General features: G+C 36.4%; 1 protein-coding gene across 2 annotated transcripts in view; it reads right to left on the bottom strand.

Moving 5' to 3' along the window:
- Nucleotides 1-6,781, bottom strand: part of GLRA3 (glycine receptor alpha 3) — a 62,735-nt gene extending 55,954 nt beyond the window's left edge. For both annotated transcript variants that reach the window (XM_072335479.1, XM_072335478.1), the window contains exon 1: nt 6,409-6,781. In XM_072335479.1, the coding sequence (XP_072191580.1) occupies nt 6,409-6,527 (119 nt within the window). In that variant the 5' untranslated portion in view covers nt 6,528-6,781. The remainder of the gene's footprint in view (nt 1-6,408) is intronic.
- Nucleotides 6,782-14,507: the final 7,726 nt, after the last annotated feature.

Genomic DNA, 14,507 nt, shown 5'->3' with positions numbered 1-14,507 from the left:
TATGCAAGCCGTACATAGTTTGTAAAGCCTTGAACAACAGTGAAGTGCATAGCATGTTCTAATATATTAATCAAAGGTGGAGTGCAACAAAGGGTAAAATCCTAAAACAGTAGGTTAAATAGTTAAACTCCATCTTGAATTTTTAATCTGGCAGAGGAAAAAACTCTACCCTGCTCTTTTAAATAGCTATACTCATTTTGCTTATTATATTCTTCCTAAATCAGTTTTACCTCCAAGAATCACATAAAGATTAATAGCAACTAACAGCCCCACAGTTTAGAAAAATTTTGTAATCCTATATTTGCTTTCTACTCACTTTACTGTTTCACAAAATTAATTTTACAGAGTAGTCAATTAGCTCTAGAGGGTCTTCTTCAACTTTTCTATATTTTCTCAAAACTGTTTCCCTTGGAAAATGCACTTATCTAGTTCATGTCACCAAATACAAACTTCAGTAAAGACAATACTGAAAAGGCTGATCTTCTTTAGAGAAGTTCCTATTTGGAAATAACCATGGTTCTCTCTGTTGCTGTTCATTTTTACATCCATTTGTAGAGCTAGAGGGACAGCAGGGTAACATGTGGTGCAAGAAAATTATATAGGAAGTGTTGATTATGTTTAAAAAAAAAAAAAAAAAAATACACTGAAGTATGGACCAAGCATTACCCTGCTTGCTGTTGAATAATGTTGGAAAAAGTCATTAGAGAGCTGGCTGGGAGAGTAATACCAAAATATATTATTTTATTATTTCATGGCATGCCGTGCTTTCTACTTTTGTACACTTTCCCTCCATTCTTTCTGTTATTACTAGTTAGCATTTATATTGACACAGCACCTAGAGACATCAGTCAGGAAGGATCTTATTGCTTCAGAAGTCATAACAAATAATGAACTGTAATTCCTGATAGGAGGAAAAAAAAAAAAAGTACAGTATCAAAGACTTCCCTCTTCTTTTCTCTCTACATTATTGTGCAGATTCTTCATCTTCCTGATGCTGCTGTTATTCTCATGCTTTAGTCCTACATTCTTGTTACTTACATTTTCTGGTTATGTCTTTCCCTGCCCTCTGAGATATTTCTGTTCTTCTGATAACTAATATTTGTCCTCAACAGGATGCCTTTTATTTGGTCTGTTCACACTGCTTATGTATTAGTGACATTAAAACTTCCTATCTGCCTCTACTGATTCTTCCAATATACATTGTAAAGATCCATGGGAAAAGTAATAAAAAGAAGATGCAGCATCACACAGAAGGGCTCTTCATTGCTCACTATTAGAGAAAAGCTGATTTACTGGAATCATTTCCTATAGGTATTATTATATAATACTCAGTAAGGTCATTTGAAGCTTGTATTATAAATCTGTTAAAATAAGAAGCTCTAATCTTATAAAAATTTTCATTTTCTGTAATTGTCACAGTAGGATAGCTGGACAAGACTAATCTGATGGAGGAACTATTACATTTTTCATCACACTGAAGCACAGCACAGCACTCATCTCAAAATATTACTAGCTTTCAGTTGCTGTTAGCATCATTTGGCTTGTAATGAGTTAGGAGAGGCTGGAAAGTAAGAAAATGTCAGTAGTGCAGTAAGAATTGAAAAACTCATGTTCGTAATTGAAATTGTTTTGTTATTCAATTATATATTCTTACAACTAATTGTGTTATATCAAAAAACTCTGCGTGCATTTCTTTCTTAATGTTATAAACATGGTAATCATTTAGGAAAACACTTGTTTTCATATAGAAATTAAGAATAGGTAGTAAAATTCATACTAGAGTCAAAACTCATATGTGATTTAAAGTGACTTCAGTATTTTCACCTACATATTTGAAATATACAGAATTTGAATTCTGTATTCTTGCTCACAGATAAAACCCTTCTTTGTCCAAGTTTTGGAAAGTACAATGCCTGCCTATGGGTTTATCCTACAAGGAAATACCAAGGCTCTCTTCCTGACATTTTATAAGGGCCATGAGCACATTGCCTTCATCCCAAGAGTCTGGCTACCTGGGCATAGTGCCAGCTCTGACAATGTAGAAGCCCAGTTTTATCAGAGCTATTTGATAAAAGCTATGAGAAATCTCAGGAGCCGCTTGTTTCTTTTTCATTCTTTCTGTTGGTGGTGGTTGATTGGTTGGTTTGGGGTTTATTTCTGTTTGTTTGTTGTGTGTTGTTATTGCTTTCCCCCATTGGGGTGCTGGGGAGTAGCTCTTGGTCTCTGCTCAGGCTAACTGGGTGCACCTGCACCAAGCTTTGTATCTTCCTTGTTCTGGTTCTGATCTGCTGACCTGACTTTTTGGCTTGACCTTTAACCTACCTCATCATTGTGGACACAGCTTGGAAATCCATAGTGTTGTTTGGACAGGGTCTATTCTGTTCTAGTGCAGGTTCCGTGGGACTGCAAACCTTACTGACAGGAGCCTGCTCCTGCCTGTCTTGCTGCGATTCTGAACTCACCATTCACCTTCCATGCCCTTATTGCTTCCTGACACACATCAGGTCTTTTTCATTAGGGTATGGAGTCTGATTTATCCCACGGAAACTTTTCAAATTGAGTCAAGGCTGCTAAGGAAAGGTCCTGTGACTCAGTGCTCTCATCACTTTTTTTTTAAAAACACTGTTTTAATAACATTCTGATTTTATTTCTAGAATACTACAGTAGGTGTAACACTTAACATCTAAATAAACTACTGAAGTCTCACCAGAACATCAGGAAAACTGTTTTCTAAGATGTTAATGATGATAACTCAGATTTAATAATTCTTTGGGGTTGTTTCTCTTTCATTATTTGTATAAGAGAGAAACTGATGCTAGCTTAAAAGACACTGACTTCTACTTCTTAAAGCTACTCATCTGAAATCAATTTGCAATGCAGTGGAAGAATAATTTCAGAATCGGTTAACTATGAGCTCAGACATGCCCCAGAGTTAGGATCCATGGAGATTTTTTTAAAACAAGAATTTGGCTTCAAAGTACAATTAGCTGTCTCTATGATACTGTTTCTTCCAACAAAAGGCCAATGGGGCAGTGAGAAGTACAAGAAAAGAGGCAATAACATAACCAAACATGATTCCTAGTCTCTGCTAATATGGTTGTCTAGAAAAATATAGAGGCAATCTATTTTGCATTTTTATACTTATTTATTGAGACCGTTTTCCCCATTCACAGGTCTACATACAAAATGCATATAGTGTACTCTTAAAGTAGAAACTTAAAGAAAAAAATCCTGGCAAGTCCATGACAGTGTAGTTCTAAGAGAGATGTGTGGGTCCATGTAAGTTGGAGAGCTGTCGCAAACATCCTTGGGTCAAAAATATTAACTCTGTGTGACTCTACAAGCACCTTGCTTTCAGTGTGACCTCTTGGAATTGAGGCAAATGTAAAGGAATCTGTGTTTACCGTATTACTTTAATGAAAACTCAGAGGAACATTCAGTCTTAGATGTAACTAAGATGTCAAACTCTGTCTTAGAAATGCTTATTTTAATTGTTTGGTAATGAATTACAGTTATTACTTAGTCTCCATTATTCTTTTTTCCCTTAATTTCTCACCTTAATTTTTTACATCTCTACCCGCATTTTGATGTAGCACTGCACTTGGCCTGGTATTTAATTAATAATTTCTTGTTTGTTTGTTTGGAGTCTGATGATAGCTTTTCTCCCAGTTCTCATATGTAATACTGAAAACATATAGTTTTCTATCTGCTTCAATTTTTGTTTTGCTTATATGTAATATATTGTTGCATTATCAGCAAGTATGCTATTATCCTAAAATAATTATGAATTACAATGACTTTTTATCTTTCTGCAATATCTTTTGAAGATCAAAATAATAATTATGAAGGCCAGTATGCATTTTGTTTCAGTCATTCTGATCTGAAAAACTTTTAAATATGGAATGAGAAATGAATTATTGCAAAAAAAAAAAAAATATATAATAAATAAATAAAAAAAAATTCTCTCCTGTAAAGCAAGCAAATCCAGAGACCTTGCTCACTGAAGTAGAATGCCCATAACTTTATAATAGTGAGAAAAGCCCTTTTGCTTTTACCTCTCCTGAAAATAAAGCTGAACTAGTTTCATAGGCATAGCATTTTAAAAGTCGGTTTAGTCAGCTTCATGTCTGTTGGGCAAGAATTAAAAGCTTTTCCTCATAGGTTCCCATCACAGTTCTGTCTCATACAGCTTTCAGTGTTTATTAACAAAGGGCAGAAATGTTTCAGAATTGTGTAGTGTAAGAGAAGATTCATTTGTTTCAGGGTTGTATTGTGTAAGAGAAGATTTGTTATTTTTTCCATAGTGTTTTGATGAGTCAAAAACTTAAGGCTTGGTTGTTCCTAGGCATTCCTGGCACATCCACCTTTTCACGTAGGCGCTAAGGCTGGGAGTTTTGTGCCTTATAGTGGAATCTGTGTCCTGTTGATCCTTGTTCCCTTTGCTCTGATGTAAAACATCTCACAAGGCTTAAATTGGAAGAGAACTGGAATTAATAGCTTGGGAACATTGTAGCTTTTAATGTTTTAAGCTTTGTGTGCGCACACTTCCTCTATTTTAAAGCAATCTATCTTGGGCATGGAGGAGACTCCTGTAGACCCTAATGAACTGACTCAGGGTTCTCAGGTCCTATTGCATGACCAGCAGTCTCTGTATTGAGAGACTGAGCAGTTTTCTGAAGTCTTTCTCAGACACCACACACAAAGATCTACATCCATGTGCACATGAATCATGGTCATTATGAGAATATTTAAGAGCATGAGGTTATTTTAATACATCAGGATTTTTGGACATTGAAGAAGATAATCTGAGTTTATGCAAAATATGATGCCTGTATGCGTTTTGAAACAAATCACTGTTAGTCCAAGATTATATGAGGAAAAATACCTGTTTGCCTTCCAAAACTTATACGCCTTCACAAGAAGTGTTTTTATTATTATTATTATTAATGAGAATAAATAATAATAATAATAAAAGGATTGGTATGATTAAGGATTAAGGATTAATCATTCCACAGTAGGATGGTATTTAAATAACATGACGAGAAAAATATGTTCTATGAGCATGTTGAAACAAAATTACGAGAATGGAGTACTGCTTGTTCTGCCTACACAGGGGTTTGGTTATCTACTCTGAACATTAAATTTTCAGTGCAACTGGAAAAGTTAAATTACCATGTATTTGTTGTTTCCTCCCAATGTCTATTAATCCCATCCCATGTGACCCAATTTCTTAAAATCTCTTTCTTTATGCAAAATCATACACAGACACAAACATATTAGAAACTGTTTATCTGTTGTGTATGAACGTATTTAATATAATTAGGATAGTTTCAAAAAGAGACAAAAGATTGGCTCTAACCCTGTGAGCACCTGTGAGGTGTGCTATCATTGTAAGACACCACACACTACATTTAAATTTATAGTTATAAACCCCTTAAATCTATAATTCACAAATTCACAAACCCCTTTCCAAATTTAAGTTTCTCTATTTATTTTTTGTATAATAGCAATGCGGTACGTAAAAACAATCTGTCAGTGTAAAAAGATATGCCATGATCTATTTATTTTTATCCAGCACTACAGCATTTGTTGATAACAAGTGCAGTTAACCCAGCATCAGTACTGAAAATGCAATAACACAGATGTCTGCTTCTTTGTATGTAGGATTCTGCTAAGATTCCCCTCACCTTTTGAGTAGATGGAGGACTCAAATTTATTGTAGCCTGATATCACCACACTTCCAGACTATGTATCAAAAGAAAATGTCCACTGATATCATAACATTAGTTTAGCAGTGGAAGTGTGCTGGGCAGAAAGTGGAGAAGAGCCTTATGAACCTAAATCTTTGAAATGGCACATAATTAATGGATAGATTATTATCATTTGTAATACTCATCCTAGATTGTCAGTGTGGTAAAGCAAGTGCCTTCTGTCTCTATTGAAATCCTGTAGATCATGTTCTCTGGTCAGCTCTCACTTCTATTTCTGGATAGGACTTTTTGACCTAAAGCAGTTCCTGAATTTCTTTTTACTGAAAAAGAACTGGTAGCAATAGATCACATCTATATGTTTCCATCTCTGATTACCTTCTGTAACTTTCACACATGGACAATTTGCACGTGAAGAATTTTCAGAATCAATAGCGCTACAGTTCCTGCTAAACACAGTAATAAAATTCCTGGACAAAAAGGGGAGACCCTACCTGTGTGCAGCCAAAGGAAATACGGAGCCCTCGTTTTCCCCAACGCTAATCAAATTCGATGCAGTGCAATACTATTCGTGAGACGCAGACCCCATGCACGTAGTTCCCGTGCCCAGAGTGCAGCTGCTGCCGCTAGTAATGATGAGGAAGAGACAGCGACAAGCATTCCACTGCGAGAAATAAGCGACCCAAAGAAAGACGCTCACCTGAGCAGCACCGCAGCTTCCCATAGATAGAAGCCCGAGACAGCGGCGCGGAGGTACCTCAGCCGTGCCATGCTGCTCGGAGCCGCCGAGGAGCCCTGGAGCGCCCGTGTCCGCGGCATCGACGCGGCGAGCTCGGCCGCGGCGGGCGGCGCTCCGGGACCCTGGAGAGCTCCGGTGGCCCCGCGCCTGCCGCCCGCCTAGCGCCCAGCGGCGCCCCGCGCCCTCCCGCTGTGCAACGCCGCTCCGTTCCCGCCGCTCCGCATGGCAGCCGAGCAGGAGCCTAATCCCAGGAGCGGCGGCGGCGCCGAACCCACCTCCCCGTCCGCCTGCCCCCGGTGCCTGCCAGCAGCCGGCGCCCCGCCGCCGGCCGCATCCCGGGTGCGGGGGGCGCCGCGGACCCGGCGGCGGTGGGGCGGGCGGGAGCGGGGTGGGGGCCGGACCTTGTCCTCCCCCCCCTCCGAGTGCGCCGCCGCCGCGGAAGCCAACTGGGAAGGAGCGGGCACGGCGGCAGGGAGGGAACCCCGCGGGGTCTGCCTGGAAGGGGAATTGGCCTCGCCTTGGGCTAGAGCTGCGGGCTGTGCTCCGAACAGCCTTTGACCCTTTTCGCAACCTCCTGTGGGTTATGGGGTGATGTCTGCAAACGGGAGCTGGGGGGTATTCAGAGAGCCTTGGGTCCGTAAAAGGGCTGGGTAATGGCGTGTGTGGGGGGGTTATTCTGCTTTGCTTGCTGGGGTGTTGGTATTCTTTTTCTTATGAAATTAAATGGGGAAAGCCTTTCGTATTCAGATGAAATTCTATTTTGCAACTACAATGCCAATGGACGTCAGAAAAGTATTATCCTATTCCATTCATTAGTAAAGAGAGCTTATCTAGTAATATATAGCAGTCTAATAGTCAAATCTAAACAAATTCAGTTTTTAAAGTCAAGAGCTGCTTGCGTTAGAAAATGATAAAGATTTATAAGCTGATGCTGATAAATATTGAGAAAATCAGTATGGTTTGTCCATGAAGGAAGATGAAAGATGTATGAGGAAGGCTATACCTGTAGGGGAACAGATAAGGAAAGTATGCTTGAGAGTGTAGATTGGGTATACTCTAAGAGGTTTTTTAATAAGAAGCCTTTGAATACCTATACATAACATTGAAGAACCAGCAGAAGGAGAAATCTGGGAGCAGTTTAGGGACAGTTCTCTGCACATGCAAAATCTATATGTCTGGACATAATCTCTCTGCCTGCCTAAATGTAATTCACTGGCTTGCTTTTTCCTGCAACTAGGCAGCAGGCCAGCTACTTGTGGATCACCACTACCTGCACAGCTTCATTGGCAACCACATGACTGTCTCAGGCCAGAGTCTTATTTACACCATGGGAAAGCCACAGGAAGCTCAAGTACTGAAGCAAGATTAGACAAAAGAAGTTAGGTAAAGAAAGTGAAATTTGATGGAAATATAATAAACTCATTATAGAAGATGGAAATACAAAATCAAATATAGAGCAATATTTTTACATAGAATATGAAAAAAATATATAAGATGAAGTAAAATCAGAAACAGAGTGGGTATTTTGTTTGTTTGCTTGGGGTGGGAAATATTCATTCCTTTTATATAAGGTTAGAGTTTGTGCAAGACACACATATTTCATCAGAAATCTTTAGAGACAAGTATTGTCTTTTCTGCTTCAAAAGTAAAAAATTAATCCTAAAAGTAGTTTTGAACTCAGATCTTAATTTAGGTTTTCTATTCTCCCTATATCCTTAGTTTTCCTTCTTCAAAGCTGTTCAAGCAGACATCACTAAATTATAGCTCCTCCTTCCTTTTTAGATCTAGTTTGGCTTTCATTGTTGATACCAGTCAAGTGCATGGCTAAGGAAGAATAGATTTTCTCTAATCTATTTTCTTTGTTCACAGAGGATTTTTTTAAGTAGTGGTTATATACTTTTTTGTACTCAGTACTCTTAAGTTTCTAGATCCACTTTGCAAAAAGATTTTCTTTTTGTTTTTGCTCTTACCCTCACATTGATGGCAACAGCCGTCATGAAAAGAAGCTGTTCAAACCCTTAACAGTGGCAATCAAAATAAAGAATGCCTCTAGTTGCTCAAGGACAGCCTGTCAAAGTATGTGTTCTACAGAATCAGTGTAGAGTACTTTGTGTGTTCAGAACAGTTGACTCTTTATTATCTTTCCCTTCTGATAGGTATTTAATAAAGTTGTTCCTCAAGGCTGTTTGCGCACTGTGTACTTCAACAGTGAATTGATTCTAAGTTTCAGTCATTTGCACTGAGGCGAGAGGCCTTTACTGGTGATGCAAGTAGCTCATGCTACCCACATGGATTCTCCAGTTCTCCAACAAGAGCAGTTCTATAAATTATAAATACAGGCCATGATTCAGATATGTCAAGTTCAAACTTCTTGAAATTTCTGTGAGAAAAACATATGCTTGTGCTATAAGTAGCAACTTTTCTGTTGCATCATTTTGTTCCACTAAATACAAATACTGTCTTCAAGCTTTAGAAAATTACCATATAAGTAGGGCTGAATAATAAAATTCTAACTTCTATGTGTATTCAAACAGTTCTCCTATAACTTATTAAAAGTTCCAGTTCAGTAAAACACTTGAGAGCATACTACTGACTTCAGTGAGATTAAAGTCTAGTAGCATATTCTGTATTTAATCATACACTTTGATAAAATATTACCCGATTGTTTAAAAGTCAGAGCTTTAACTCAGTGTTAAACTAGTTAAACTAGTGTTTTAATACTCTATTGTTTTAATGATCATCTTTTAATTCCTTCCATATTACTACTGGAAAATTTGAATACTATTATACAAAGTAGAATACATGGCTATGTCCAATCTAGAAGATGGTAATGGTATTTCTAGACACTTCTGTTAGATACAGAATACTGAAAGATTTGAACATTCTTTTTTAAAATAGAATGACCATAATATTACGCCATCTTCAATGCTAATATTATTCATTTCTATCTACCTCACATATCTGGATAACATCATCATATAATATTGTTCTTAATTCACAACAATTTATCTAGTGCATATGTGCCATATATTTATAAAAGCAAGCTCTGTAATTCACTTTTAGTAGCAATGGAAGCTAATTAAGCACATTCTTTATGAATGGAAAACACCAGCATGTCAAAATAAAAAGTCATGTCTACCTGTGATTCTCCTCACAATTAGCAACATGGATACTCTCTGGTGCAAAGTATTTAGGTATATTTAAAGGAAAAACATTTGTATTTATGAACTTGAGATGGTAGAAATGGTAGCCCAGAAGTCAATAATGATTTGATGTTGCTTGATTTAAACAACCCTCATGTGTATCATTACAGGAAATCATTTGGTGTTTTTTTGTTTGGTTGGTTTGGTTTGTTTTTTGGCCTAGAAAATCGGGATACTTGAAAAACTTTGTGCTTTGTGTATTTGAGCTTAACAAGACATAAGCATAGGTCAGTTTTGTAGAATAGCTTGTTTTAATAACATGCAATTTATACAGCTGAATGCAAGATCATGCAGCTATTCTACAATAATCATACTGAGAAATTAATGTGCAGATATAGACTGAGGGATTACTGAATGTACTTTTTTTGGTGTGACAAAGTCATTGTAGAAAATACATTAAGACAAGGTAGTTGTAGCTGTATTCATCAGAAATTGTTGTTATTGTTGGATTATGTCCAGTCCTGGAATATGTTATAGTTCATAATGTTTAAATAATCATTCTGTAAGAAGGATGCTGACAAACAAACCTGAAAGGTTTCTGAAAAGAGCTGGAAGAATACTACAATTTGGAATAGATTTCTTAGGTAAAATTAAAGCAGTTCAGCCTGTTTAAATCAGAAAGGCTGAGATGCACTTTATACACTTGTATGAAAGACTGTGAGGTGAAGGCAGTTCTTTAAGCAAGTAGAGCTGGCAAATTAGCAAGACTTGAAATTGACAAAATATGAATTCAGAATAATTTTAAAAATATCACTGTGGCGTAAGTAAAAACTTGAAACAGCTATAGAGGGAGCAGAGCTGGTCACCATTTAAGGTCTTTAAATCCAGGTCAACTGTAAGTTCTGGATCAATTCCAGAACTTACAGTTCTGGGTAAAATTTGATGAGTCTTGTGATTCAGTAGCTCAAATCACATGATAGCTACAGTGTTAAAACATGCTTCTATAAAACCACAATGTTTTGACACGACATATTCAGCTAAAAGTTCAAGGTGAATATGTTCTTAGAAAAGTGATAAATTGACCTTATAAACATTGAATTGCTTCTGAAGTGGCAACCCTGAAAGAGAAATACATCATAACGGTAAGGTATATAGTTCTTGTGTGCAGTCTTTACCACACTTGTATTGCCAGTTTGTACATTCCAACATTTTAAGAAGGTGTTATGATGGGATATGACATCACTGTTGTTTTAGATCCTGGTTTTACAGAGACATGTTTGATTATGTTAATTAATCTGGCTTTCTCAGTACACAGGATTCCCCAGGATGTAACTCATTCAACTGTGAAACCCCAGAGGCTTTGACCTATTATTAAACATAAAACTACAAATAGAACAGTGTTTTTTGTTGTTGTTGTTGTTGTGTTTTTGAGAACCACAACCTTAAAATAGAAAGGACAGCTTTAAACTACAGTAGCAATTATCACTAAAAAGAAAAATAGTTGTTTACTGTTCCTTAGTAAGTATCAAAAGACTTAGCAACACATTCTACTCTCTTAAAATAAAGTGTAGAGTCTACATAGGAGCATTTGCCAGTTTTCTTTGTAAGAAATATAGGTGCTCACCACAAAGCTGAAACATAACATTCTTTAAGATGTCTTAGCTCAAGAGCCAGTCTTTGGATAACTAAAATTAGCAAAAATTTTAGTCTGTTTTACTTATCTATTGACCATTGCATTTATCTTTTTCAGACGAGCAAAGAAATTGTTACTTAGTTAATTGAATCATTATGGTAATTAATTTAAATAATCAAGAGAAGTTCAGATAATTTTTCTTCTCAAACACCTTCCATCTTAAGCATTAATTCTCACGTGCACATGGAGCTGCCCAGATCCACTGACAACTGATGTTCCTTTATCATGTTCTTTAGATCTGTACTAAATGATATGAGAATCCAGTCTCTGATGGGATAACAGTAGTAACAGAAATTACAGTGTTAATAAATGGTCTATATTTAACTTTCACTACTAGCACTTATCCACTGTTAATGAGTGGTATATTTTAGGGTAATAATGTATAATATGTAAATATCAAATGTATATAGAGCAGAATGTGGAAAATCGGCACATGGAGAACAGATAGGAAACTGCAAGCAAAAAGCCCACATTCTTGTAATTAACATGTATATATGTAAAAATACTACTCTGAAATTGTCTGATATATAAATACAGCATTATTATTAAATATTAGTCACCATAATTAGAACAGTGTCATAACAAATGTGCATCTGTATGCATTGTATATGCATACGACTATGCAAGGTTATATATAGAATGCACATTTGTACTCCATAGGCACCACTGAAAAATAATATTGAGAACTAGGTGAATGTTTATATTCACCATAGTGTGTTAGAACAGAATCTGATCTTTTCTTTGTGTGCTTATAAATACAGAATTTGTTGTTAGATAACAGTCAATGGAAAATGAGCGTTTTCTTTTTGTATTCCAAAAGGAATAGAACAGACAAAGTGATCTCAAAGAGGCAGAAATGTCTGTGAATCATTATACACAGAGTCCTGTCAAAATTGGAAAGATTTTCAAATTATTTTCATACTTTTTTAGTAGCTCCATTTATCAATCAAGGCTTCAACCCCTTAAATACCATGTTTAGCTCAAAGCAAGTAAGCTGTTCTGCTGGAGTCAGCAGCCTTATTAGTATTTTGGTGGTTGAAGCCTCAGGGGAGACAGTGCCTACTAGGTAGTGAGTGCTCCTTTTTTTTCTGGGTAATTACTCATTGTGATCATAGCAGGACAATGTTTAAATATCCAGAGTTTTCCCAACATTAAGTTTCTTCTGTCTTTTGAGCACTGTATTTTTTCACTTGTGGGACAGTGTTGCATACAAATAATAGCCTTTGTGAAAAAAATTACACATAAATTAAATCACATAGATTTTGTTGCTAAATATATCAGTGTTTGCATGACTAAAACAGACTTCTTTAAGAACTATCTAATAATACAGTTGAAAACATCTGTGGGGCTTTCTATTATAATGATGACACCTCAGAGTTTTGTAGTTTAGGTTCCATCAATATTTGTGCTTGAAAGCATAAATTAGATATGACATTTTCAAAATCTGCTAGTACTGGGCTACCTTTGTTCCTACTGCAATATTTTAAATAGAAGTTTAAAAAAATCTCTCCAAATATGCATGTGTGCCCAAAAACAAAACCAGCAAAGTCATGGTGATAGCAGGTATGCAGGAAATAATAACAAAACCTGAGACCCCACATTTTCTCAACCTGACACATTTTACCAGTTTTTCTCATTCTCCTCTAGAGAGAATAAAGATTTTACAGCATGTTCTGGAAAATAACAGGCACAGGTATGAATGTAGGAAGAGGGTGATTTCTAAAGACATAGACCAAAGAGGAAAATCTCCCACTACTTGTTCTCTCTTAGTTCTTGTATCTTTACTGATTGTACCTGCAATGTCTAGCATGAAGATATAGAAAGGATGTAAGTCTATTAAGATAATTATGAGCTATCCACACTCTCACTGACTCCCTGAATTCCTGTATGATCTGCATAGTTTGCAGATTAATTAGTTATGATGGTGAAGTGATTCCTATATATAAGACCAGGGTAGCTTAGTTTGGTAACACACTGATACTTTATAAACTCTATTATTCAAAACTGGTTTTCAGAGCTGCGGTTAAAAACAAATCTATTTACATCTGCTTTTTCCTGAATAGCTCTTCTGAAATTCATTTTAACATCTAACAGCTATTTCAGCTGATTAATTTGCTGGGAGACATGTTTTTATTGTTTTGACTTGTCCATAATGTCTTGGACCCCTGGGTTGTTTGCACTGAAGTGTAATTGTCTATTTCTCTGACCTCACCTCTTCACCAAAGTACCCAACAATCCTGCACTTGGAAGCTTTTTCAAGAATTGCAATAAGCATTATCCCAATATTTGAAAAACAGAACAAGATGGAATCATACTTTATTCTGCTGTGTAATAACCGATCTATTAGCCATTCCCATTTTGGGCAGAATGTGATTTACAATAATTAAAGAAAAGGGACTTAATATGAAAAATTATACAGACAATGTGTTGCTGTAACACATCCTAACCTCCATTCCTTCTACCATAAGGGTCTTAATACCTTAGGATTTGGAAAATGTATTCATGTGAGTATTCTTATTTGGGTAAATTGTGAACTGAATCTTCATTAAACTTGTTGAAGTGTTTTCACTAAGGAACTTTGTAATACCAGTGAAAAATTTCCCAAAGAAAGATGCATGCCCCTCAGATTGGCTACACAACGAGTCTGGAAAAAAGAATCTGAAAGAAAATTGGACTTATGAACCAGTTTCACTTTTTATGTTCTTCGATCCTTGTAAACCCAGCATTTAATCACATTATACATTAGATTGCCATGAAACATAAGATCCCTTATAGCTCACAAGATTTTAAATCTGTTCAAGCTCTAAGTCAGAGATAATTACTTCCAGTCTAGTGATCCCAGATAATTTCTTCCATTTATTTTATTATTTTATTTTATTATTTTATTTTATTTTATTTTATTTTATTTTATTTTATTATTTTATTATTTTTTCCAAAATGAGAAAGTAAAGTAAATGTTAGAGGAAAGTTTTTCACCGAGAGGGTGGTGAGGTGCTGGCACAGGCTTCCCAGAGAGTCTGTGGATGCCACCCACATCCTGGAGGTGTGCAAGACCAGCTTGAATGGGACCCTGGGAAGCCTGATCTTCTGTACAATATACAGATGTACAATATACATACACAACAACAATTGTGCATGCTATTTTAAAATTACATATGTAATTGCAAGCGACTTTTCATAAATCATTCTAATCTCTGACATCAGGTCTTTAAGATAAAAGGATT

The sequence above is a fragment of the Excalfactoria chinensis genome, chromosome 4, assembly GCF_039878825.1.
Source record: "Excalfactoria chinensis isolate bCotChi1 chromosome 4, bCotChi1.hap2, whole genome shotgun sequence".
NCBI lineage: Eukaryota > Metazoa > Chordata > Aves > Galliformes > Phasianidae > Excalfactoria > Excalfactoria chinensis.
Note: the sequence above shows the minus strand (reverse complement) of the source record. Positions and strands in the feature narration are given on the sequence as shown.